At 51.3% G+C, this 23,650-nt stretch overlaps 1 protein-coding gene across 2 annotated transcripts in view; it reads left to right on the top strand.

Moving 5' to 3' along the window:
* Positions 1-23,650, top strand: part of CYTH3 (cytohesin 3) — a 66,117-nt gene that overhangs the window by 39,990 nt on the left and 2,477 nt on the right. For both annotated transcript variants that reach the window (XM_055561208.1, XM_055561207.1), the window contains 8 exons: positions 10,528-10,610; positions 12,117-12,181; positions 12,580-12,646; positions 15,664-15,782; positions 18,302-18,382; positions 19,135-19,247; positions 19,331-19,479; positions 19,801-19,912. In XM_055561208.1, the coding sequence (XP_055417183.1) occupies positions 10,528-10,610; positions 12,117-12,181; positions 12,580-12,646; positions 15,664-15,782; positions 18,302-18,382; positions 19,135-19,247; positions 19,331-19,479; positions 19,801-19,912 (789 nt within the window). The remainder of the gene's footprint in view (positions 1-10,527; positions 10,611-12,116; positions 12,182-12,579; positions 12,647-15,663; positions 15,783-18,301; positions 18,383-19,134; positions 19,248-19,330; positions 19,480-19,800; positions 19,913-23,650) is intronic.

Raw genomic sequence — 23,650 nt, 5'->3', positions numbered from 1 at the left:
CAGGTTGTTGTACAGCAGAAACTAATGCAGCACTGTAAAGCAGTTATATTCCAATTTTAGAAGTTTAGAAAAAGAATTTAAAAAATAATGGATGGATTTTCGATTTTCTGAAATAGGCTAACCTTGGAGACATCGCAGCCAGGCCACCGACTCAGGTTTGTACCTCAGACCAGCCTACCCTGCTGTTGTCCCGGGTGGGTGGGCATCCGTTTCTGTTGGCACGGCAGGTGCGAATGCTCTTCCAGTGTCTTTTCAAGGAACTTCTTCCTTCTCTCTACTGAGGGTTATACGGGGCCACTTCTCCGAGAAGCAGGCCTGCAGGGCAGTGAGCACGATGCCCAGCGCTCAGCGCGGCAGAGTCAGGCTGTTCTCCACGTGTAAGCGCACACGCTGCGCCGCTGCCACCCAGACCCAAACGCGGAGCGCACGCTGCCCGCAGCAGGCTCTCCTGTCTGACTTCATTCGGCACCTCCCCCGACCCCAGACGAACCCCTCCTCTGGTTTCTGTTACCACCAGTTCGTTTTGTCTGTTCTTAGCCGGTTCTGGACATTTCCTGTCGACGGAGCTATACAGTATGTGGTATTCTGTGGCTGGCGTCTTTCCCCTTGAGCATATCATGTCAGTATCAGGACTTGGCTCCTTCTGTGGCTGCACAGTACTCCGTTCTGTGGGCGTGTCACACTGTTCATCCCCTCATCACTGGGTGGACCTTACGCCGTCTCCGCTTCTGCCCTCTTGTGAGTGCTGGTGCTGTGAACGGCCATGCGCTGGTGTCTGTGGACACGTGTTCAGCTCTCCTGGGTGAATACCTGTGAGGGGACTTGCTGGATCCCACGAAGGCTCAGTGTCGAACCTTTTGAGGAGCTGCTGGGCTGTTTGCCAGAGTGGCTGCACTTCACTGCCTTTTTAAAATGAACTTCTTTTCTGTTTTATTTTCTCCTTTGGGTTTTAAACTGTTACTTTAAGGTGAATGCTTATCTTTTCATCTTCAGCTTAATTCTTAAAGAAGCATTTTAGGTTGTGAGTTTCTAAGGACTGGTTTAGCTGGAGCATACAAGTATTGATACATAGTTTTTTTTATCATCATTCTCTTCTCAGAATTTTCTCATTTTGAGAAAATGCTATCTTATGGTGTCTTCTTTGACCAAGGAATTATTTACAGTTGTGTTCCTTAACTTCCCGTCGTTTAATGGGTTTTTCTAGTCACTTTGTTACTGATTTCTGACAGAACTGCTCTGTGCTCCAGGAGCCTGGTCTCTAGGCAGCGTTGCTGCAGTGAGTTCCACCTGAGACAGGTGAAGCCGGCCGAGTGTCTGGAGCGAGAAGAGAAAATGTCATCGGGAATCAGGTGCTGCTCACAGCCCTGGAATGGCTGGAGGACTGGGCTCTGGCCAGGTCTCCAGAGTTGAGTCACTAATGGGGACCCTGGTAGGCGGCCCCTGGAACCATTGAGGTCTGCCGGGGGTGGGCCCACAAGCCTGGATCCGGACGCTCTCTGCTGCAGCACACCTCGATTCCTAGCAGCCCCTGGAGAAGGAGCGAGAGGAGGCTGTAGACGAGACCCTCTGCTTCCGCATCCTCACTGGCAGGCCGGGAAGCTTTCTTTAACGCAGGAGGACCCATGCTTCTCTTTGCTCTGTGGACTCCTGGGCGGTGCGTCCCACGCAGAGAGCCTGCTTCATCTTCAGAAGTCTAAACGTGAGCGAGTCCAGGGGTGTCATTTTGACCTTTCAGTGGAGCAGAGCCAACTCATTGTTTCCACCACTCTGGTCCCGTGCGAGTTCGTGCGACTTTTGCTGATGGACAGCGCACAGTCACTTTTGCATAAACATCCCCCGGCGAGACTGCATGCCCCCCAGCTGCAGGGGTGTGATTGAACCTCTGTCTCCAGTCGTTGTAAGATGCATCATCATTTTATGTTCCATTAAGGAAAAAGCTGTCAAACTAGACTTAATGATTTCTTCTCCCTTAGGATTTTTTAAATTTATGCTAATTGAAAGAGTTCTTTGAACTTCTTGAAGCGTTGATTTTTTTTAAATAGCCTTTACTAATTATTTACTAATAATTATTTTATTAGTAGTAGATTAGGTTATTTACTAATAACCTTTACTATCATGCATACATAGAGTAAAATAGAACCAAAATAAGTTGGTTGAGGTGGTTCTAAAATGTACTCAGGATCAGAGCTGCACTCCACGCAGAGGTGTTTTCGGGCACACGCAGCGGTGTCGTCCTCTGCTGCTCAAGGCGCGGCTGACCCGACCCTTCTTAAAGGGCTCCTCCTGTGCTGTCTCGGGGAGTTCTCTAGTTCTGCAGGTTATCATGTTTAGACTTGGGGGATCTTTCCAGAGAGTACCCATGAGCGGTCTCCAGCCTCCTATCTCTTCATCAGATGGCTCTTACATGTGTTCTTCGCAGAACCATCAAGGACTGGCACATCAGCGTGCCCCGGGTGGTGGGAGGCTCACTCCAGACGTGAGGGCAGTGACCTGTATGTGTCACATTGGAGTTCAGAGATGCGCAGATGTGCCTCTCAAAACTGACGGAGCGGAGGATGCCTGTTAGTTCAGCTGGTTAATTAGTCACATCTATAGCTCTTTCTTCTGCCTTTAGGAAGAGTCCATTTTTACAAGTACACCTGTCGGGTTTTGCTGTGTATGTTTTGAACCTGTCGTGTTAGATGAGTAGGTTTCAGACTTGTTAATTTGGGGGTTAATGGAACAATGTTAGTATCTAGTGACTTTATCTTTGGTCTCTTTTGCCTGTGTTCATGTCGCAGGGCCAACTTTCCTTTGGTGTATCACTCCCTACCCTTCTGCCTTCAACTGTCATGTATTCTTATGTTTTAAATAAGCCTCTTGTATCTAAATAGTAGAGATGAACTTATCGGCAAAGAAGAAATAGAGTCACAGATGTAGAAAACAAACTTAACGGTTACCAAGGCGGGGGGATGTGGAGATGGGATGAATTTCAGGATTGGCATTGACGTATGTACACTAGAGTATATAAAACAGATAACTAATGAGAACCTGCTGCACAGACAGGGAACTCTGTGGCAGCCTAACGGGAAGGGATCTAAAAAAGAGGGGATATATGTATACGCATAGCTGATTCACTTTGCTGTACAGCAGAAACTAGTACAGCATTGTAAAGCGACTATCCTCCAATGGAAATCAATTCTAAAAGAAAAAAGAAACCAGGCCTGTTTGTCCCTAATTATACTCAACAGGCTGCACAGCATAGAGGTGTCCTGTTTTGTTTAAAAAAAAAAAAAAAGAGTCCACAATCAAGTCAGTTAAGAATCTTCTTAGGGACTTCCCTGGTGGTCCAGTGGTTAAGAATCCGCCTGCCAATGCAGGAGACACAGGTTCCCTCCCTGGTCCGGGAAGATCCCACCTGCTGCAGGCCAAGTAAGCCGGTGCGCCAGAACTGCTGAGCCCGCGCTCTAGAGCCTCCAAGCCCCAACAAGAGAGGCCACTGCAGTGAGAAGCCCGCTCACCGCAACTGGAGAAATCCTCACGCAGCAACGAAGACCCAGCGCAACCAAAAATAATAATAAATACATTTAAAACATGTATAGAATAAAGAACCCTCTTAGTGTAATAGTTTTGCTGGTGCTGCATCTCTGGTTACAGATTTCATGGCATCTCTAACGTGTTAATGTGTACCATGATGTCCTCAGAGCGGTGATGTATGACATTGGATTATGGAGCAAATCCATGTTTGTGGATTTAAATTTCAAAAATTTTACTCTAACGTTCATAGCAGCATTGTTGACAACAGCCAAAATGTAGAAACAGCCCAAACATCCAACAGTAGATGAATGGATGAGCAAAACGGTGGCTTCCGCTGACCGGGACCCTGATGTGGCTGACATACTGCTGGCCCTGCTAGCCACGTGGACTCCTCCATCACCACACGAGGGGCAACCAGTCCTTAGGCTGACCAGACCCGGAGGTCCAGCTGCCGACGGCCAGTGTCTCTCAGTGCAGCCACACCGTCAGAGCAGCGGGCCCCTCCTGCTTTAACTGTCCATCGCGTTTTTATAGTGTTCCAGGGAGGTGTTATTTGCTTGGGTTAAACCACACTCCCCTACAGAGTCTCGGAGTTCCCATCTAGTGAATTAACGGGACCAGAGGCCAAACCCTCACTTTCCCAGCATTCTTAGTGCCTGCAGCATTGACCAAAACTCCGAAAAATACCGTATCGTAACAGAAGAGTTAGTATTGATTAGTAGTCAAGGTAACATTAAGGTTTAGGTGACATCAGTTTCCATTAGGGCTAGGTACCAAAAGTGCACAGTTGTGAGGCATCTGCACATGCTTGTTTAACTCTGTTTTATCACCTATTATCAAATTTGTTAAATTTATTATCAGTTTGTTGAGTGGCTAAAAAAGTGAGGGTTTCTGGCTGTAGCCCACATCTGTGGAGCATTATCATCTTCTAGAAGAGCTACTGATTAACCTTATACAGGGTTGTGTCTGTGTGTAAGATTTGTAAGGCAGTCATTAGATAACTATAGCAATAAACCAAATTGCAGCTTCTTGGTGGATTGGAATCTGTTAGCTAAATAGGTTATTAATATAATTTGAAAATTAGAACATACTTGGAGATACCATCTGCTTATGCTTTGATCAGCATATATGATAATCTCCCTTTTCCAACGATTCTGATTTGCAAAAATTTTCCAAATCTTGACATCACTGAAATGGATGTTATATTTGATGGGATCTGAGGTCTTATTAAACATCATAAAGTGTGAAAGTGAAGTCGCTCAGTCACGTCCGACTCCTAGCAACCCCATGGACTGCAGCCCACCAGGCTCCTCTGTCCATGGGATTTTCCAGGCAAGAGTACTAGAGTGGGGTGCCATTGCCTTCTCCATTTTCTGCATACTAGGTTAATAAAAATTTGGTCATTTCTACTGGCAATATGTGAAACCATTTCTCTGCTATATTTTAAGGCTGTATTAATACATTTAAAATATTTTATCAATATATTATTTTCAAAAAGTACTCCATGGTTAAACTTGTTTTAAAAACTGTTCTACTGTGTAAAAACAATGATTGCTGTGCCCAGTTTTGTTTCACTTGTTGTCATGTTTCTCTAGTTTTTCTTTAAAATTGGAGGAAGTTACAGTTCAGTACACACAGGCAAAGTCATATCCGACTCTTTGTGACCCCATGGACTGTAGCCCACCAGGCTCCTCTGTCCATGGAATTCTCTAGGCAAGAATACTGGAGTGAAAACATCATAAAGTGGTGATTTAATCACTAAGTCGTGTCTGATGTTTGTGACCCCATGGACTGTAGCCTGCCAGGCTCCTCTGTCCATGGGATTTCCCAGGCAAGAAATACTGGAGTGGTTGCCATTCCCTTCTCTAGGGGATCTTGCCTACCCAGGGATTGAACCTGTGTTGTCTCCTGCATTGCAGGCAGATTCTTTACCGACTGAGCCACGCTTATTAATAAGCTATTTTTGCATGCTTTAGGTTTGTGGTTTATTTTAGTTTTTAATCGGTAGTTCTTCTTGGATATTAGATACTTTTAGTTTATCAGACTCTACTATCAAATAATATCACGCCACTTCACATCCAGGGTAGGAGCTCCTAACAGTGCAGTTGGATTTCTCCCCTTCCAGCCTTTGTGCTCATGTGTTCTCAGCCCGACACACTTTTTTGTTATTTTTGCCTTAAACAGTAGCTGTAAATGTTTTTAAGAGATTCATATCATGTGGGGAAAAGGTTTACTCTCATAGTTGGCATTTACAGTATTTTCCATTCTTCCATGTAGATGCAGATTTTCTTCTGGTATCTGTGCAGCCCCACCCACCCCCATCCCATCGAAAGGACTTTTACACATTTCTTAGTGGCTCAGCAGTAAAGAATCCACCTGCAGTGCAAGAGATGCAGGTCCAGTCCCTGTCAGGAAGATGCTCTGGAGGAGGAAGTGGCAACCCACTCCAGTATGCTTGCCTGGGAAACCCCCTGGGGAGAGGAGCCAGGCGGGCTACAGTCCATGAAGTCGCGAAGAGCTGGACACGATTGAGCAACTAAACCACCACCACATCCTCAGGTCACCTCGTGATAAATTCCTTAAGGTTTTAATGTCTGAAGACTGCTCTGTTTCGCCTTGGTGTTGAAAGCTACTTGGCAGGGTGCAGAGCTGTGTCCGTTGTTGCTGTTGTTTCCAACAGGAGGGTAAGTCTATCCCTGTTACTCCATCTGGGCTGAAAGCAGAAGTTCTCACTTCAGTCCTTTAATTAAATCACACATCCCGAACCCCAAACACCGGCCTCTCACCTGCGAGCCTCCATTTGTGGGAAGGTAGTGACTTATCTGTGGAGAAGGAAATGACAACCCACTCCACTGTTCTTGCCTGAAGAATCCCAGGGACAGGGGAGCCTGGTGGGCTGCCGTCTGTGGGGTCACACAGAGTCGGACATGACCGAAGTGACTTAGCAGCAGCAGCAGCAGTGACTTGTCTTACTCCTTGGAAGAAAAGTTGTGACCAACCTAGATAGCATATTGAAAAGCAGAGACATTACTTTGCCAACAAAGGTCCGTCTAGTCAAGGCTATGGTTTTTCCAGTGGTCATGTATGGATGTGAGAGTTGGACTGTGAAGAAAGCTGAACGCCGAAGAATTGATGCCTTTGAACTGTGGTGTTGGAGAAGACTCTTGAGAGTCCCTTGGACTGCAAGGAGATCCAACCAGTCCATTCTGAAGGAGATCAGCCCTGGGATTTCTTTGGAAGGACTGATGCTAAAGCTGAAACTCCAGTACTTTGGCCACCTCATGCGAAGAGTTGACTCATTGGAAAAGACCCTGATGCTGGGAGGGATTGGGGGCAGGAGGAGAAGGGGACGACAGAGGATGAGATGGCTGGATGGCATCACTGACTCGATGGACGTGAGTCTGAGTGAACTCCGGGAGTTGGTGATGGACAGGGAGGCCTGGCGTGCTGCGATTCATGGGGTCGCAAAGAGTCAGACACGACGACTGAGCGACTGAACTGGACTGAACTGAGTGACTTGTCAAGAAAGGCGGGTGCCTGGCCTGAATTACACAAATTGCTCCTGATTCTTAATCTGAAACCTCACTGGCAGCACCTCTGTACTAAAACAGGGGATTTCTCACCACCTTCCCACACTGCTTTTCCCCCGTGAAAACGTTGGTATTTGTAGAAACCACACCTGCTGGTCGTGGCTAACGGAACTGGCCTGAAAGGACATGAAGAATAACCCCGTGTCTCCGCCTCCCCCGTCTTTGTGTTGAGACTTGAGCAAGACCCTTATTGCTGGAAAATCAGGAAGACTGTGATCATGATTGGAGTGTTCAGCTGCAGTGAATTGCAAAGAATTCTTACCAGCAGGTTTCAGTTAACTTGCTTTTTTAAAAAAGAGCTTTTATTGAGATTGGAAGGAAATGTCTCATTGCATGCCCTTTTGTATATGTTCAGAGAGCATGTGCCTCTGTGTAACCATATCCATGTATAACTTTTTCAGTGAAAAAAAAAAAAAAAAACTAGCTTCTTAGAAAAATCAGCTGTAGACTTTCATCTTACCTAACAAATCCAAAGTGACAAAATGTGGATGATAAGCAAGCCAAGCCCAATTTTTGCCTTTACTGGGAGAAGGCTGCTGAGTTGTGGGAGAGGTGGTGATAATTAAGAACACTTTCTTTGAACATGGCTTATCTCCCCATTTTTTTCCCATGGCACTTGCAAGTGGTAACCTGTGCGTGAGCAGAGTCTGTGACCGCAAAGTTCCTTTGAACACCAAGAGATTCTGATAGACTCTCTCTGCCTACCAGCAGAACGTTGGTATTCACCGCAGGTTTTGGCTGCCGTCTCTGGGGTCGCACAGAGTCGGACACAACTGCAGCGACTTAGCAGCAGCAGCAGCAGAAATAATCGGATATCGAGATATTTCAGTGACAGCTTGAAGAGACTGGCCCTGAGTATTTCATTATCTGCTTCTATTCTTTCTATTTACTAATTCTTTCAAGTGTGCCAGGGAACATCCCATTATTTCTCATTAATACTTTAGCCAAACACCCTGAAAAGATGCCATTTGTACTTGAAACCTTTTTTTTAACTTATGAAAAATTCTAAACCCTTAGAGTATAACATAGATAATGCATACCCATATATCAATCCAATAGATTTAACAGTTGTTACCATTTTGCTTAATTAATTTTTGGCTGAATTATTTCTAAGTATGGATGTAATAACATCACAGCTCGTCAGTTCTGCAGTGTGAATAAGGACAGTTTTTAACATAGTCACAGTGTCACTATCCCACCTTACAGAATCTTTCTTTTAGAGGTGCAAATTCTGGCCAGAGTAACTATAAATGGTTCTTGCTTTAACTCTTTAGGGCCTTAATCGTATAGGACAAGATGGGCATTACTGAGAGAAGGTCAAGGAAATCCATTGATGATCATGGTTAGAAGCTTCAGGACCTTGAGTTGAATCACCCCTGTGTTTAGATTCTCTTAGGATGTACCTTCATTCTGTTATCAGCCAAGCCTACTTATCATCAGGGTTGGAGGGGAGAAGCTGGAGGTGGGTTTTTTAAAACCAGAAAGTCTGTTGATGATTGAACTACAGCCCCACCCTTTCAGACTCTTGTTCTTATATATCTACACAGGTGAACTCAGCAGAACAACAGGTTTTTTTTTTCATTATGAGGTCCCTTTTGGGAGCCCAGTCTGTGCTCTGTAGGTATATTTATTCTTTCATAACAGGATAGTGTCAACCAATTGGTTTGTTACTTTCAGATTTCCTTCTTAAGTACATTAAGATGCTTGCTGGTAAGAGTAATTCCTTGGAAAGTTCAAGGATTGGCACATCTTTCCTGTCTTGGTTTTGGAAGCATCATTCTCTGCTGGTTCTTACTTTTCCTCTTGATCTGGATACTTCCCCACCCCACCCCCCATGCATAAATAAGAAGCTGCTGGAAGCCACTAGCAGCAGCTTTAGGATGAAGCTGACACTTGGACACCAGGATGGAAAGACCGTGTCCATGGAGACACTCTTGAGCTGCTGGGCCCACGTGTAACATACTCTGGGACCTTGTGGGTCTTTGGGTTTATCTTGCTTGGAGCTTGAGCACCTGGGACATGTATATTCACGTCTTTTATCAAATACAGAACATTTAAGCCATTACTTCTTCAAATACTCTTTCTGTATCAGGGGAGATCATTAGATGTCTCTTGGCCTGTTTCCCTAATTATAGAATTAGGATAAGAATGGCTGCTCTCAAAGTTATTTGGTGTGGGGGGAGGGTGTGTGGTGTGCGATACAATTAAGAAATTATGTGAAGTTAAGCCTTTATTCTACTTGGAACTGATTAAAAATATGACGATCATCAGGATTCAGTCTCATTTTTTCACATGGAGATAACTGACACGGCGCGTCGTGCATGGGAGTCCGCCCTGCCTCTGAACTGCAGCGTCGGCTCTGCTGAATCGGTCTCTGTGCATCCGTGTGCCAGTTCACTGATCCAGGTGTCTACCCCTGTGCCATGATCCCGTTATCTTAACTTGTTTGTAGAAGCTCTGTGTGTTCTCTTGCTATTTGCTCAGATTCTTAATCTTTTGTTTCTTTATACAAATTAATAAAATAGAAGTTAAACACACAGTAGAGGATTATTAAAATCAAAGGCTGTTTCTCTGAAAAGCTTTATGAAATAAGTCAATTATAGCATAAAATAAAGAGAATATAGATGTAAGAAAGGAAAATACTGCAGGGGTTAATCGTTAATACCAGGATATTATGAAGAACTCTGTCAATTAAAATTAAGTAAGTATCCGCACGCCAGCCAGCCTTCACCCACTGTGTTGATGCTTCCTGATATCCTTCTTCCCTGTAGCTCCAATGGTAAAGAACCTGCCTGCAGCGCAGGGGACCTGGGCTCGATCCCTGGGTTGGAAGATCCTCTGGAGAAGGGAATGGCAGCGCACTGCGGTCTTCTTGATGGAGAGTCCCAAGGAGAGGAGCCTGGCGGGTCACAGCCTGTGAGATCGCAGAGCGGGACGTGACTGAGCTACACACACACACACACACACACACACACACACACGCGCGCACACACACCGGCCTACTCAGAAGGAAGCGGTTTCGGGAGTGTGGTGCATTTACTGATGCTCTGCTGCACATACATGTCACCCCTCTGGAGGGTGTCACATCCAGTGTCTGCTGCTTGTACCTTCTTTTCGTTCATCGTGAGTTTCATCTGTGTGAAGGACTGGGTTCAGCCATCGGTTATTGTGTGGGATTCTGCTCCATAAGTATACCACAGTTTATTCCCTTATTAGTGGCAACTCCAATTGTTTTTCTCTCAAAACAGTGCTGCTGCGAGTGTCCTCCATGGGGTCTGCAGCGGGGGTTCCTTGGCTCCTTTGGATAAATAACTGGGCACAGAATTGCTGGCTTGCACATATGCCCATCCTTAGTCTCAGTGGCTGTCTACAGATTGTTCTCCAGAGTTGTTTAATTTGATTTTTTTTTTTTTAATTTCAGTGCCTGAAGACCTTTCACTAGAAGAAAGAGAAGAACTTCTGGACATCCGTCGAAGAAAAAAGGAACTTATTGATGACATCGAGGTAAAAAAAAAATGTCTTTTCGTTTTTGCTCTTAGGTAAAATTGTAAATCAAGTAGCTTCATGAAAATGTGAAAAAATGGATATTTAGTGTGTACATATTCGAACCACACGGGGAGGCAGGGAGTGGGAGTTACCCAGGCTACTGGAACAGAACTGGTGCTTGCCGGGCAGACAGACTCTGGGGTGGAGGAGAGGGCCCGACTGGAGTCTGGAGCGAGTGACTTCTGACTCCAGCGTCACAGAGGGCGTCACACGTACTGCCCTTGGAAATTGTAGGACGAGCCCCTGCCTCGTTGACCAGTGTCCCCAGCACTTAGGACACTGCCTAGCATGTTATTGGCACTCAGGGATCTTTTGAATAAAGGGCTAAACCTATATTGAGTTCTGGCCATGCGCCCAGCACCTACCAGCTGGTGGGTGTAGAATGACGGATAAACGCAGACAGACGGGCGTTGCACCTTCCGCCCTTGTGTGATCAGAGGGCGGGGTAGAGGGCTCCCACGGGAGGTGCAGGGGAGCCAGCCACAGTCTCCGAGTTGGTGCGTTCGTAATATTTGTAGAAATCGATCGGACATGCAGCTGTTCTCTGAGCAGCTTCCTAACCACTGGTGAGCCCAAGTCTGCTCTGCCTCCCCAGCCACTGGCCGTGGGACCGAGCCATGTCCAGACAGCAGCTCCTTTCTAGGTGCTCACGGTTTGAGTCTGGAGTTTCTTGGCACCTAAGAATCATAGGATCTTGATTAAAAACTTCCTTGTAGTTGAGAGTTTGTGAAACTTTTTCTTCTGTGGTTACCTGTCATTCTTGGAAAAATCAGGTAACCCAGAATGTGTGCTTTGGTTGAAAGTATATTTTAAGGCTAACATTCCAGTGTACATTAGTGATCGCAGTGCCCCCGGAGCCTCGTGTGGTTCTCACGACCTCACTTCTGAGCTGAGGCCACCAAGGCCCAGGAGCTCAGAGCCGGCTCAGTGGGGCGGACCCATCCCTCCGTGAGGCCTGGGCTTGCCTGAGGCCACAGGCGAGAGCCTTGACGCCTCCTGGGCTCTGTCCATGGTGCCGTGTCGCACCCAGGGTGACAGAAATCATCCAGAGACGGTGGCTGGGGGCCTGGTACTGACCTGTGTGTGTCTGGTCCAGGCCATCCTGAGGACCTGGATGCCAGCGCTGGCAGGTGGGCGTGTGGTGGCGTGTGGCGGGACCTGTTGCTTCCTTTTGCTGTTTGTGTCTTTTCACCCCTGTGATTTTACACACATGCACTCTAGGCTCTGCCTACTGGGCCCCTCTGCTCTCGTTCTGCTGGGAGGTGGACAAGCAGTCATTTTGTTTGCTCCCGAGTCGGGGTGGCTCTGACTGGGAGCTCTCTGTGTCAAGAAGATGTCCTGGTTTCTCCACACTTGTGTTATTCCGACGCACCCGAGGGCAGGTTGAACCTGGGGGCCTGAAATGTCTCCGGGAGGCAGAGGCCCCTGTGTCAGCCCCACAGCCTGCGCTCTCTGTCTCTACAGAGGCTGAAGTATGAAATTGCGGAAGTGATGACGGAGATCGACAACCTCACGTCGGTGGAGGAGAGGTGAGTGGCCGTAGCTGCCCCTTCAGGCCGTGTGGTGATGGCAGCAGCGGGGGCCAGGCCGGGGGAGCCTGTGCAGGGTGGGCCCTTCTCGGCCATCCCTCACTGTCCGGCCTTGCCGCTGAGGACGCGGGCACACACGCCTCAGAAGCACCCTGCCCCGACGTGCCCTCTCTCTAACCGGGAGCTCTGCTTCCGCTCAGCAGTTCATCACTGTGAAGGAAAAGAGCCTTGTGGCCGCCCTGAGCTGAGCCCGCCCGGGAGGCTGGGGGACCCTCGGACAGGGACGCTGAGGGGCTGTGCCTGTTTCGTCCCAAGCTGTCTTGTCAGGAGGGGACACAAACTCTCTGTGCTCTGTGCAGATGTCCAGTAACAGCTTCTTCATTGTTCCGCATGCACAGCAAAACGACTCAGAGGAACAAGCAGATCGCCATGGGAAGGAAGAAGTTCAACATGGATCCCAAAAAGGTAAGCGGCCAGCCACGAGCACGGTTGCACGTGTTATTTACAGATATCCACACCGTGAGTCCCTGTTCAAGGGTCTCCAAAGGGAGTTTTCTTCAGATACAGCACATCTGTAGGCACAGGAGAGTCTCATTTAGCTGGGTGTTCAGGCCCCTGTGAGAGTTTTTCTGTTGCTTCCTGATTCTCTGCTTACAAGGTGTGAGTCATCTCCAGATCGTCAGGGCAATAGTTTTGTGAACTTGATGATGATTTGATATTTGGGATTTGTAACGAGGTTTTTGTTTTTTTTTCCCTTTGGAAGTTGAGTTTACAGAGTAGATGTAACAAGCACTAGAGGGAGATGATCTAACAGGTGGAAGTTTTCAAGACCAGGCCTTAAGTTTTAGGTGCAGCATGGGGGAGGCCGTCCAGTTCATGGAGAGAGTCCGGTTTTCTCTCAGAACAGATAGGGTGGTGTCCGCGCTCGGCCTGAGATGCTCGCTTGTCAGGGCCTAGGAATCCGATGAACCCTGCATCACACCTGGAATGACGAGGAGTAAGGTTTGCTGAGAAGTGACTCTGTCAGGAGCTGTGCAGAGGAAGCACTTAGTCCCTACCACACCCTCCTGGTTCCAGAGAACTACTGGAACATTTCAGAACTGGAATAAGATCAGCTCCTCAGACTCAAAGGGCTCACCAAATGCCAAGCGGGATATATGGTTTTAAAAGGCCTGCATGCGTCAGTGTATCGAGTGAAATATCAGGAAACTTATGGATAAAGAGAAGCTCAGGAAATTTCCAGGAAGGAGAGACCAGCCTCTCTAAGAAGAAATGAAAATCACAGCCAGCTTGTCCTCAGCCTTGCTGAATCAAGGATGAAATAATGTTTTCCACAGTCTCTGGAAAAGTGATTTACGTTCACCACTAAGACCTTCTGTGGTCTTCAGAAACAGAGTCATTGGGATAGTACGTGTCTAAGCCAGAAGTGAACCCATGGGTGAGATGCCAGATTAAAAAGGCCTTTTTCCAAGTGGTCCAGTGGTTAAGACTCCACACGTCCACTGCGGCGGGCGAGAGTTCAATCCCTGCTCGGGGAACTAAGATCATGCCCGGCAGCACAGCTGAAAAAGAGAGAGCAAAGAAACCAGAGCTCACTGTAAGGTCTGGCAGCTGCGGCCCCACCATGGGCCCACGGCCACGAGCACCCTCAGCAGGGGAGGCAGCCACTGCGGGGGGCTGGCATGGGTGGGCGGACAGGCACCTGCCTCCCCGGGGAGCTTCTGCCGGTCTGTGTCCTGGACCTCAGGCTCCTCAGAGGCCCGCTCCCTGCAGTGTTGGGGGCACAGAGTCTACTGTCTCGCCCACAGCCCGTCGAGTCCTGACGATGAGGACTCCAGTGAGGCCGCGGGGGGCGGCCCTGCCGCTGACCCCTGGGCATGGATTTGAGGTCAGGCAGCCTCTGCCCAGCCCGCCTCCCCCGCCTCACTCCGTCCCTCACCCGGGCACCGCCCTTGTCCCCGGCGTTGTTTTCCAGGAATCTGGGTGAGGACTGTGCTCACCTCTCATCAGAACGCTCTGTCCCAGCGTGTGTTCACACTCTGAAGATGGTACCCAGGTGGCTGTACCCACTTAAGCTCCCACCAGAAATATAGGGCAGTTAATTTAGGATTGTCAGACTTGGTTTCTTCAGTAAACTTTTTTTTTCTTTTGAAGAATAACATGGTGCACAGATTTTAAACGTACAGCTTGAAGAATTTTAACAAATGCAAATACGCGTGTAACTGCAACCCAGACCAAGATGCAGGGCCCCTGAGTGTTGCCTTTTTAAAAGCTTACATAGGTGGAATTAGAGTACGCCGAGTCTTCTTACTCCATGTCACGTCTGTAGATTTTATCCGTGCCTGTGTTTGTTCCATCTGGTCCTATGGCCTTTCATCGTGTGAATGTGCTAGAATATACTTGATGGTTCTCTTACTGACTGCTAGGTTGTTGCCAGTTTTTAAAAATTCCACATGAGGCTGTTGGGGCTGTTCATGTGTTTAAAAAATTAATAGACTTTTCAGATGGATCGTGCGAGGGAGCCCTGGCCTTGGGCCTTTAGGCTTTTAGCTAGAAGGCCATCTCTGCATTTGTAAAACAATCTCTGGGCAAACAGACAGCAGAATTCCCTCCTCCTTTAAAAGCTTCCTAATGTGTGTGTTGAAACCAGCTCAGAAGCTGTGTCGGAGGTAGACTTTTGCTCTCATTAGGGCTTCCTGCGAGCCAGAGCACTGCTAGTTTGGGTCCAGCAGGCACTCGTAGAGACTGCTGGCTGGTTCCCGTAGGTCCCTCCGTGGCTGTGGATTTGACTGCCCGAGCTCAGTGGCACGGTGACCAATTAATGTGCTCAGCCACAGGCGGCAGTACATCCATGAAGATAGCTTACACCTCAGAGGTGGCCTCACGGTGTCGAGTGGCTCCCAGGACCCAGGGTTCTGTGTTCTTCCTGGCGTTTCCCTGTGTGCCAGCGGCTGCCAGGGCTCCTGCCATCACATCTGCATTCATGGCAGGAAGGAGGAGGAAGGAGCTGTGCTGCTCAGGAGTCCCCTTTTATCAAAAACGAGCAGCTCTCCAGGGTCCTCCTCACAGACTTAATCTGTTTCTTTGACCTGATCTGTTCACAAAGTCATTTCAAGTTGCAGGGGAGCATGGGGAAGAGGGTGCTTGTGACCGGTGTTGGGTTGGCCAGCCACATACGACGAGCTCCTCTCACACACAGCACAGACCCTTTTCCTGAGCTGGGGAAGTTCTGTGTCGTAGCTCCTTCTGCCTTTATAATGTCTGGTGACACTTAGGAGGGCTTATTCTGCAGCCTGTCTGTCCTTAACCCGCTTGCTTGCCAGGAGGCCTGGAAGCGCTTTTCTTTGACGGGTGAGATGAGCTCGGAGATGGGAGCACCCCACTGTGCTCTCGTGTCAGTTCGGCTGTGTCCAAACCAGCGAGGTGGTGACACGTGGTCTCTGGACCTTCCTCAGTGCTCCTTCCTTCACGCTCCTCTCCAGGGAATCCAGTTTCTAATCGAGAATGACCTGCTGCAGAGCTCCCCGGAGGATGTGGCCCAGTTCCTGTATAAAGGGGAAGGCCTGAATAAGACCGTCATTGGGGACTACCTGGGTGAAAGGTGAGTTCAAGGGGAGAGGGCCACCCGCCTGCCCAGGCCGACCCTCGCATCGGGGTCTGTCACGTGGGCTCTGGGGTTGCCTGTGCTCCCCAGGACCGAGCAAGCCCCACGGAACCACATCCTCCCCTGTGTCCTTGTGAGCAGGGGCAGGGGCAGTCCTGGGGCCAGGTGGGGTCTGCGCTCCTCTGGGGCCCTCTGCTCACCCCGGGGACAGGGGCAGAACCCAGGAGGCCGCTGCTTGCCCCAGAAACCAGCATGACCTTCTTGGGACATTTTGCACAGAAGCCTCGGCTCTCTCGGCGGTCGTCTTGCCCCTGTTAGTTGGGGGTATGAGGAAGACTTAGGTTGCAAAAATGGCAACTGCCTACACCTTGATAAACAAATCTAACATACTCCCTAGAAAATCCAAGCAAACTTCTTTGTAGAAGTTGACAAGCTCATCCCATAATTCATACAGAAATTCAAGGAACCCAGAATAGCCACAGCCGTCTTGGAAAAGAAGAACAAAGTTGGAAAACTTACACTTCCCAATTATAAAACAGACTAAAGCTCCGCTAACGAAGACAGTCTGGTGTGCTGCTGCAAGAACAGACATACAGGTCGTGGAACAGAGTTGAGAATCCAGAAATAGACCGTCACATAGACCATCAAACGAGATGCCAAGTCTGTTCGGGTGGGGAGATAGTCCTTTCAGAACATGGTGCTGAGACCACTGGATATCCACACGCAGCAAGACGGCACTGGATCTCTCACCAAAGACCTAGATACGAGCACTGAAACTATAAAACACTAAGAAGAAAACCTAGTAATAAATCTGTGACCTTGGATTAGGCCAGGGTTTCTTAGATATGACAGCAAAAGAGAAAAACAAAATCATTAAATTCCAAAACATAAGTTGCTTCGTAGGACATCATCAAGAAAGGGAGAAGACAACCCACAGAATAGGAAGAAATATTTGCAGGTCAGAAATCTGATCAGGACTTGTATCCGGTATATAAAAAGAATTCTTACAACTCGGTCATAAAAAGACAGTCGTCGATGGGCAAAGGGTCTGAGTAGACATTCATCCAGAGGATCTACATACATAGGCGTATGATAGGGGACTTCCCTGGTGGTCCAGTGCAGGGGACGCAGGTTCAGTCCCTCCTTGGGGAACGAAGATCCCGCATGCCGTGGGGCAACTAAGCTTGTTCCTGCACACCGCAGCAAAGCGCCTGTGCAGCCAGAATAAACAGGCGTATGACAAGGCCATAGGCAGAGTGGCCAGTAAGCATATGGCGAGGTGCTCAACATCATGAGTCATCAGGGAAATGCAAATCAAAGCTAGTGAGGTAGCCATTCATATCCACTAGGAATGGCTGTCATTAAAGAAGATCATAAATGTTGGTGAGGATGTGGAGAAATTGGAACCCTCATACATGGCTATAAAAAAAAAACAATGGTGCCGCCATTTTGGAAAGTCATCGGCAGTTCTTCCAAATAGTGAACTTACCGTGTGACCCAGTGATTCTACTGGTATTCTACTAAACTCTACTTGGTTTAGTTTTTAAAAGCTAGTTGTTAATGGCAGGCATCACTTCCAAACAATCTTCCTCTCTGAGCCCAGGACCTTGCTTTCTGGCTCATGACCCTGGAGGAGCCGTTTCCCGGCTCTGAGCCTCAGAATCCCACCTGGGAGGTGGGAACGGGACTAGAGCCTGCTTCGTGGTGGCCCTGAGGTTGAGACTCGCCACCACACACCTGGATGGGTGCCTTAGTGCTCAGCACAGGGGACTCTCAACCTTGGCAGTCGGGCTCGTATTTGGGGTCTTACCCTGACTCATACTGATTGTGAAGTAAACTCCACATCCTACTGGGTCGTCTCCTTTGAGCTAAGCTTGAAAACAAACGCACCATGAAAAAGAACTTGTCTTTTAGTCATATGACATTAAATCTCTTGAACACTTGCTTTCAGTTCAGTTCAGTCGCTGAGTCGTGTCTGACTCTTTGCGACCCCATGCACCGCAGCACGCCAGGCCTCCCTGTCCATCACCAACTCCTGGAGTTCACCCAAACTCATGTCCATCGAGTCGGTGATGCCACGCAACCATCTCATCCTCTGTTGTCCCCTTCTCCTGCCTTCAATGTTTAACAGCATCAGGGTCTTTTCAAATGAGTCAGCTCTCTGCATAAGGTGGCCAAAGTATTGGGAGTTTCAGCTTCAACATCAGTCCCTCCAATGAACACCCAGGACTGATCTCCTTTAGGATAGACTGGTTGGATCTCCTTGCAGTCAAGAGTCTTCTCCAACACCACAGTTGAAAAGCATCAGTTCTTTGGCGCTCAGCTTTCTAAATAGTCCAACTCTCACATCTGTATATGACCACTGGAAAAACCATAGCCTTGACTAGACGGATAATGTCTCTGCTTTTTAATATGCTGTCTAGGTTGGTCATAACTTTCACTTGCTTTAGGAAATGTCTAATAAAAGGACTGAAATGACATGCAGTGAGGCTGTAAAAGTCCATTTTCTTTCCTAGGGATGAATTTAACATTAAAGTTCTTCAGGCTTTTGTGGAACTCCACGAGTTTGCTGATCTCAACCTCGTACAAGCCTTAAGGTAAGCATTCATCCCCTGCGTGTGAAGGGAGGCTGGGTGGGCGAGTGGCTGGGTGGTTGACCCTCTTGGGTAACTCCAGCCACCAGACAGAGAAACGGGGGGACGGGCCTCTCCTGCCTCCTTGTGGCCCAGGTTCTGGCTAGGCTCCCTGTCGCTTGGCCTTCTTTCTCTTTGCCTGGTCTTTGGCAGTTGTGGGTGCCCCCCCCCCTCCCACTTCTGGGTGCAGTCTCAGTGCCGCCAGGCCTGGGCCCACTTTACGCCACATTTGGCTTTGCCCACTAACCACGTGGAGGCCTAGCGTGTGCCGAGGAGGGTGTGGGTTTTGTGCCCCGGGAGGCCGCCCTGGCCCGTGTTCCCAGCCTCGTTGGCAGGTGCTGGTCTCAGCCCTTCCTCTGCCGCAGCCCCCCCCCCCCCCACTTTTCCTGGTGACTGCTCCCCCAGCTGTGGACTGAGGTGGCCGCTGCCTTGCTGTGGGCTCAGCCCCTGGCCTTGGCTGAAGGCCGCGCTTGTGGGTCCAGTTTTAAATTAAGCGTTTTGAAGACGGTGTCTCGGGGAGGGGCAGGCCTGGAGAGCCTGGGGTGCGCCCACGAGGACCCTGTTCTCTTCATCAGCCACGGGGGCTCCCGCAGGTGGGCAGGAAGCGCAGACAGCAGGCGCACCTTGGTGTCCAGGGATCAGCGCGCTTTGGCCCCCCCGGACAGGGCCTCTGATCTCGGAGATGCCCACCCACCCCCCTGTTCTTGCCCCTGCAGGCAGTTCCTCTGGAGCTTCAGGCTGCCGGGCGAGGCGCAGAAGATCGACCGCATGATGGAGGCCTTCGCTGCTCGCTACTGCTTGTGCAACCCCGGTGTCTTTCAGTCCACGGGTGAGTGCGTGCGGCGGGTGGGTGACGCGCGGAGGCGCCCGGGCTGGGCCCGTGCTGACGGCCCGCGGCGCTGACCCCCCCAGACACGTGCTACGTGCTGTCCTTCGCCATCATCATGCTCAACACCAGCCTCCACAACCACAACGTGCGCGACAAGCCCACGGCCGAGCGCTTCGTCACCATGAATCGCGGCATCAACGAGGGCGGGGACCTCCCCGAGGAGCTGCTGCGGGTGAGCCGCCCCGCCGTGCGCCCCTCCTCCTCATGCCCCCCTCCTCCCCGTGCCGCCCTCCTCCCCGTGTCCCCCTCCTCCCCGTGTCCCCCTATGTCCCCCGTCCCCTCCCCAGGCAGCCGCCCCCCCTCCCCCCACCCCGTGTTCCTCTTCCCCGGTCCGTGTCCTCCTCGTCCCGTCCCCATCTCTGGGCTCAGGAGCATCAGGCCCTGCCCTTGCGCCCAAGTCGACGGCCTTTAGAGGGGCCCTGGGCACGCCCTGGGGGGCTTCGCGGGGCGGCTTGTGGCGCTCGCCTGAGCCCCGGCCGCCCTCCCTGCGCAGAACCTGTACGAGAGCATCAAGAATGAGCCGTTCAAGATCCCCGAGGACGACGGCAACGACCTGACGCACACGTTCTTCAACCCCGACCGGGAGGGCTGGCTCCTGAAGCTGGGTGAGCGGCGGCGCCGGGGGCGGGACCCCGCCGTGGCCCCTCTGCCTGCGCCCGCGCCGCAGCCCCCGCGGCGCCCGGAGCGCCTCCCCGCGCGGCCGGAGGCGGTGGCTCCCCGAGGTCCCCGCACAGCGCCCCCTAGCGGCCAGGAGCGCCCGCCCGGGGTCTGCTCCGGTGGCAGCGCCGCCCCCGGGCGCCCGCCGCCTCTCTTGGTTCGGTGTGGCTGACTTTCGATGCGTGGTTTAAATGTGCCTTCTTGTTGTTTTCCTTCTGCCTGTGGCTCCCACCTTTCTGTTCTGTGACGGGCTGTCCCTGCTTGTCCTGCGTTAGGAGGTACGTACCCAGCGGCTTCCTGCCCCTTGCCAGCTGCTCTCTCCTCTCCTCTCCTCTCTGTCGGTTCGTGTGAAGCTCCGACTTGCTTGCCATCCATCTGGCCCTCGTGGCTTCAGACCTGCCGGGCTCACTTCATCCTCCACGCAGGGCAAGGTGCCGCGGCCGCGTCGCCCCTCCGCGGCTGGGCGAGGAGTGAGGGACCGAGGCGCGTGGAGATGCCGGGCGGAGACAAGCTCGCCCCTCCGCGTCCTTGGGCCTGAGCGCATCGCCCGCCGCCCATCCCGCTAACCAGGCAGTCCGTGTTTGCACCAGCTGTGCAGAGTCCGGGCGCGTGTGTTAGAACGCGGGTGCTCTCGTCTGACCTCGGAAGCTAAGCAGGGCCAGGCCTGGTTAGTATTTGGATGGGAGAAGCGTGTTAAGAACCTCTTGACTATTGACAAACAAGCAGAAGAGCATTGATATATTCTGGGCCATCTTAGGGATCAGTAGGGAGTTATCATTCTGGTGGGGGTTGAGATTCCTCCTCCTGGTGACATTAGAGCCTGTGAGATGAGCCAGATGAAGCAGGCACTCTGCAGACAGTGTCAGACACCAGGGCCTACAGGAATGCTGGTGCTTTGAGTCTTTAACCCGGAGAGGATGAACATGGGCCTGGTGACAGTGTGGCTGGTGTCAGGGTGTGTAGCGCGGGGCGGCTGTCCTGATTGGGGATCTAGCTCTGACCTTTTCTGGCTGTGCCAGGGTTCGGAAGACTTCTGGATCTTGGCCTAAAAAGTCAGAACCGTAGCAATGGCTGTGAGGAATGCCTGAGTGACCTTCCAGACACACCTGGCTTTGAGATCCCATCCAGCCTGTGGGGCTGGGATGAGGGCATGAGGAAGGTGCCCAGAAGAACAGCAGCTGCACTTGGGCCCTTCCTGTTCTCTGTCGCCAGCAAGTGCCCCCCCCAGGCTGGTGACAGCACAGGCCTGCCTGGCAGCCAGGGTGCCCCCAGTGCCAGCTGGGTGACTGAAGACTGAACTAGATGTCTGACACCAGGGCTTGTGTTCCAGCCTGTCATCTGGTCGAGCAGATAACCGGACCACTGCGTTGAGCGGCAGAGCACCAACAGGCACAGGGCTGGCTGGTCCCCAGGGGTGTCCCAGGGTCCCGGGGCCTGCTGCTCCCCCGTTCCCGCAGCCCCCGCTGTGTCCTCAGACCCAAGGCTGAGGGCCACAGAGCTGGTGACGGCACAGGTCGCACCTGCAGCCCGGAGCCTCAGCCCCTGGGGCTGTTCTGCTCTCAGAGCTGTTAGCGTCCCCGGGGTGTCCAGCACACGGCTGGCCTGTCAGCGCGCCAGACTCCTGCCTACGGTTCTGACCCCGCGAAGGGTCCCTGGGTGTCGGTCCCCTAGGGACCCAGGAGGCGGGTGCTGAGGCTGTTAGGCTAGGCCCGGGTGCACACCTGTACTTAGTGAGGACACAGCCCTGGGTCCCTGAACGGCCTACACACACAGGCAGAGAAGCCAGCACTGTGGCCATGCATGTGCTAAGTTAGGAACCGGAGGTCCTAGCGTGACCTTGCTTGGGGGTTGGTTGTCATAAGTTAATCTTAGAGGAGACCGTGCTTTCAGGAGGCCAGGTTGCCCCGCCAGAGCAGAGCCTGGTGATAGTGCTTAATGATGGTCCTGTAAATACCGTGTAGTCACTGTGTTTTGAGAGTGAGTCAGATGTGTTAACACAGGAGTGTGGCTGGCACAGAGCTGGCGTGGAGAACAGGCTTGTGTGGTATGCACGAGAGCCCGTGTCTGCTAACAATCATGCACGCAGCAGGCGTTTACAAAGAGAAAAGGGCTGCTTCTATCCATTCTAGTCAGGAGCAGCCAGGCTCCTTCCTGCAGGGGTGTGTGTGTGTGTGTGTGTGTGTGTGTGTGTGTCCCCTTGTCCTGAAGCCCAGCCACAAACACATGCTTGAGCAGAGCTGGTCCGTCTCCTGCAGCAAAACCTGCTGGAGCTCAGAGACCAAGAGTGTCACCGCCGCCACCCTGAAAGGGGGCTTGGGGCTGGGCCAGGCTCAGGGGTCCACCTGACCACACACCTCCGTCTCAATGCCCACTGCCCCTGGCGCAAGAGGCTCCCCTGGTTTTAAGACCTGGACCAGGGGCTGGGCTCCTCCAGACGTGCCACTGAAGTTGGGTGTAGCAGGGCAGGAGTCTAGGTGCAGAAGAGTCGAGAGGCCTTCCAGGAGAACAGAGAGCCCTGCCCATGGTTCGAGACACACCTCAAGGGAATGGAGGCCTTGGGGGTTGGAGGCATGAAGGGGCCTCAGGGTCTGAGGGCCCCCAAGGACATTGGAATTTGGACAGATGTTTCTGACGGGGATGGAAAGTGAGATTAGGGGAGCGGGGGAATCTGGGGACCCTCTTCACGGCATGACTGAGGCTGCCGCCCCACACACCTGCCCTGCCTGCCCAGCCAGCCTGTGGCCATCATGAGGCCAGATGTCTCATCAGTGACCCAAGGGTGAGGGTCCCAGTCTCCGAGGACCCCTCAGTGGCACTGAAACCGCAGGCGGGGCTCCCTCCCTGCAGCTGGGTGTCCGTGTCTCCTCCCCCCAGGTCTCCCCAAATGTCAGCCCTTGTGCCTTGATTTCCGGACAGCCTTCAGTCCCCGTCTGGGCTCCTCAATCTCAGGGACCAGGTCTGTGACCCTCAGCCACAAGGGGAGCCAGGGGGCGGGGCAGCCGCTGCTTACCTCGTGCTGGTGGATCGCAGCCATCTCTCACCAGGCGCATGTTCTCTCTTTCAACTTTTGTTCTTAAACTTCATGTCGGAAGCAGAGACTAGAAATAGAAGTGGAAGCCAGTTGGTTTCTACTGAATATTTGAGAGTAAAAGATTTTCTCTTCTGTAGTTTAAGGAGAGTAGGTGCAGATGAGCTGTGTGTGTGTGTGTGTATGCATGTGTGTCCCAGATCTTGTTAAGAGATTAATTCAATCTAATAATTCCCTGGGCCAAGGCCATAATCTATTTTGATGGATCCCAGGGCCGCCCCAAGTCCTCAGTAATGCGATGACGGCCCTGACGTAACGGGATTAAGTCCTGGACAGACCGGCAGCGGCGCTGACTTCATCCTGTTGTCATTTCCATGTGGGGAAATTAAGGCCATTCATCACGACTAACTCTTCCAGGAAGCAGACTTGGGAAACACTCGGGTCATCTGGGTGCCCTGCAGGCGGGCGGGGGTGCATGCGGGCCCCCCAGCAGCCACAGGCGGGCCAGGCCGCACACCGTGGCCAGGATCTGGGGCAGAATGTGAAACGTTTTCACGAAGGAGGAAGTGTAAAACCCAGCTCAGCCCCAGTGGCATTTCTGAAAAGCACAGTAGCTCACGTAGGGCTTGCTCTGCCCAGACTCACGGGGTCCCTCTGC

The sequence above is a fragment of the Bubalus kerabau genome, chromosome 23, assembly GCF_029407905.1.
Source record: "Bubalus kerabau isolate K-KA32 ecotype Philippines breed swamp buffalo chromosome 23, PCC_UOA_SB_1v2, whole genome shotgun sequence".
Lineage (NCBI taxonomy): Eukaryota > Metazoa > Chordata > Mammalia > Artiodactyla > Bovidae > Bubalus > Bubalus kerabau.
The sequence above is the reverse complement of the archived record's forward strand: the minus strand, read 5'-3'. Positions and strand labels throughout refer to the sequence as shown.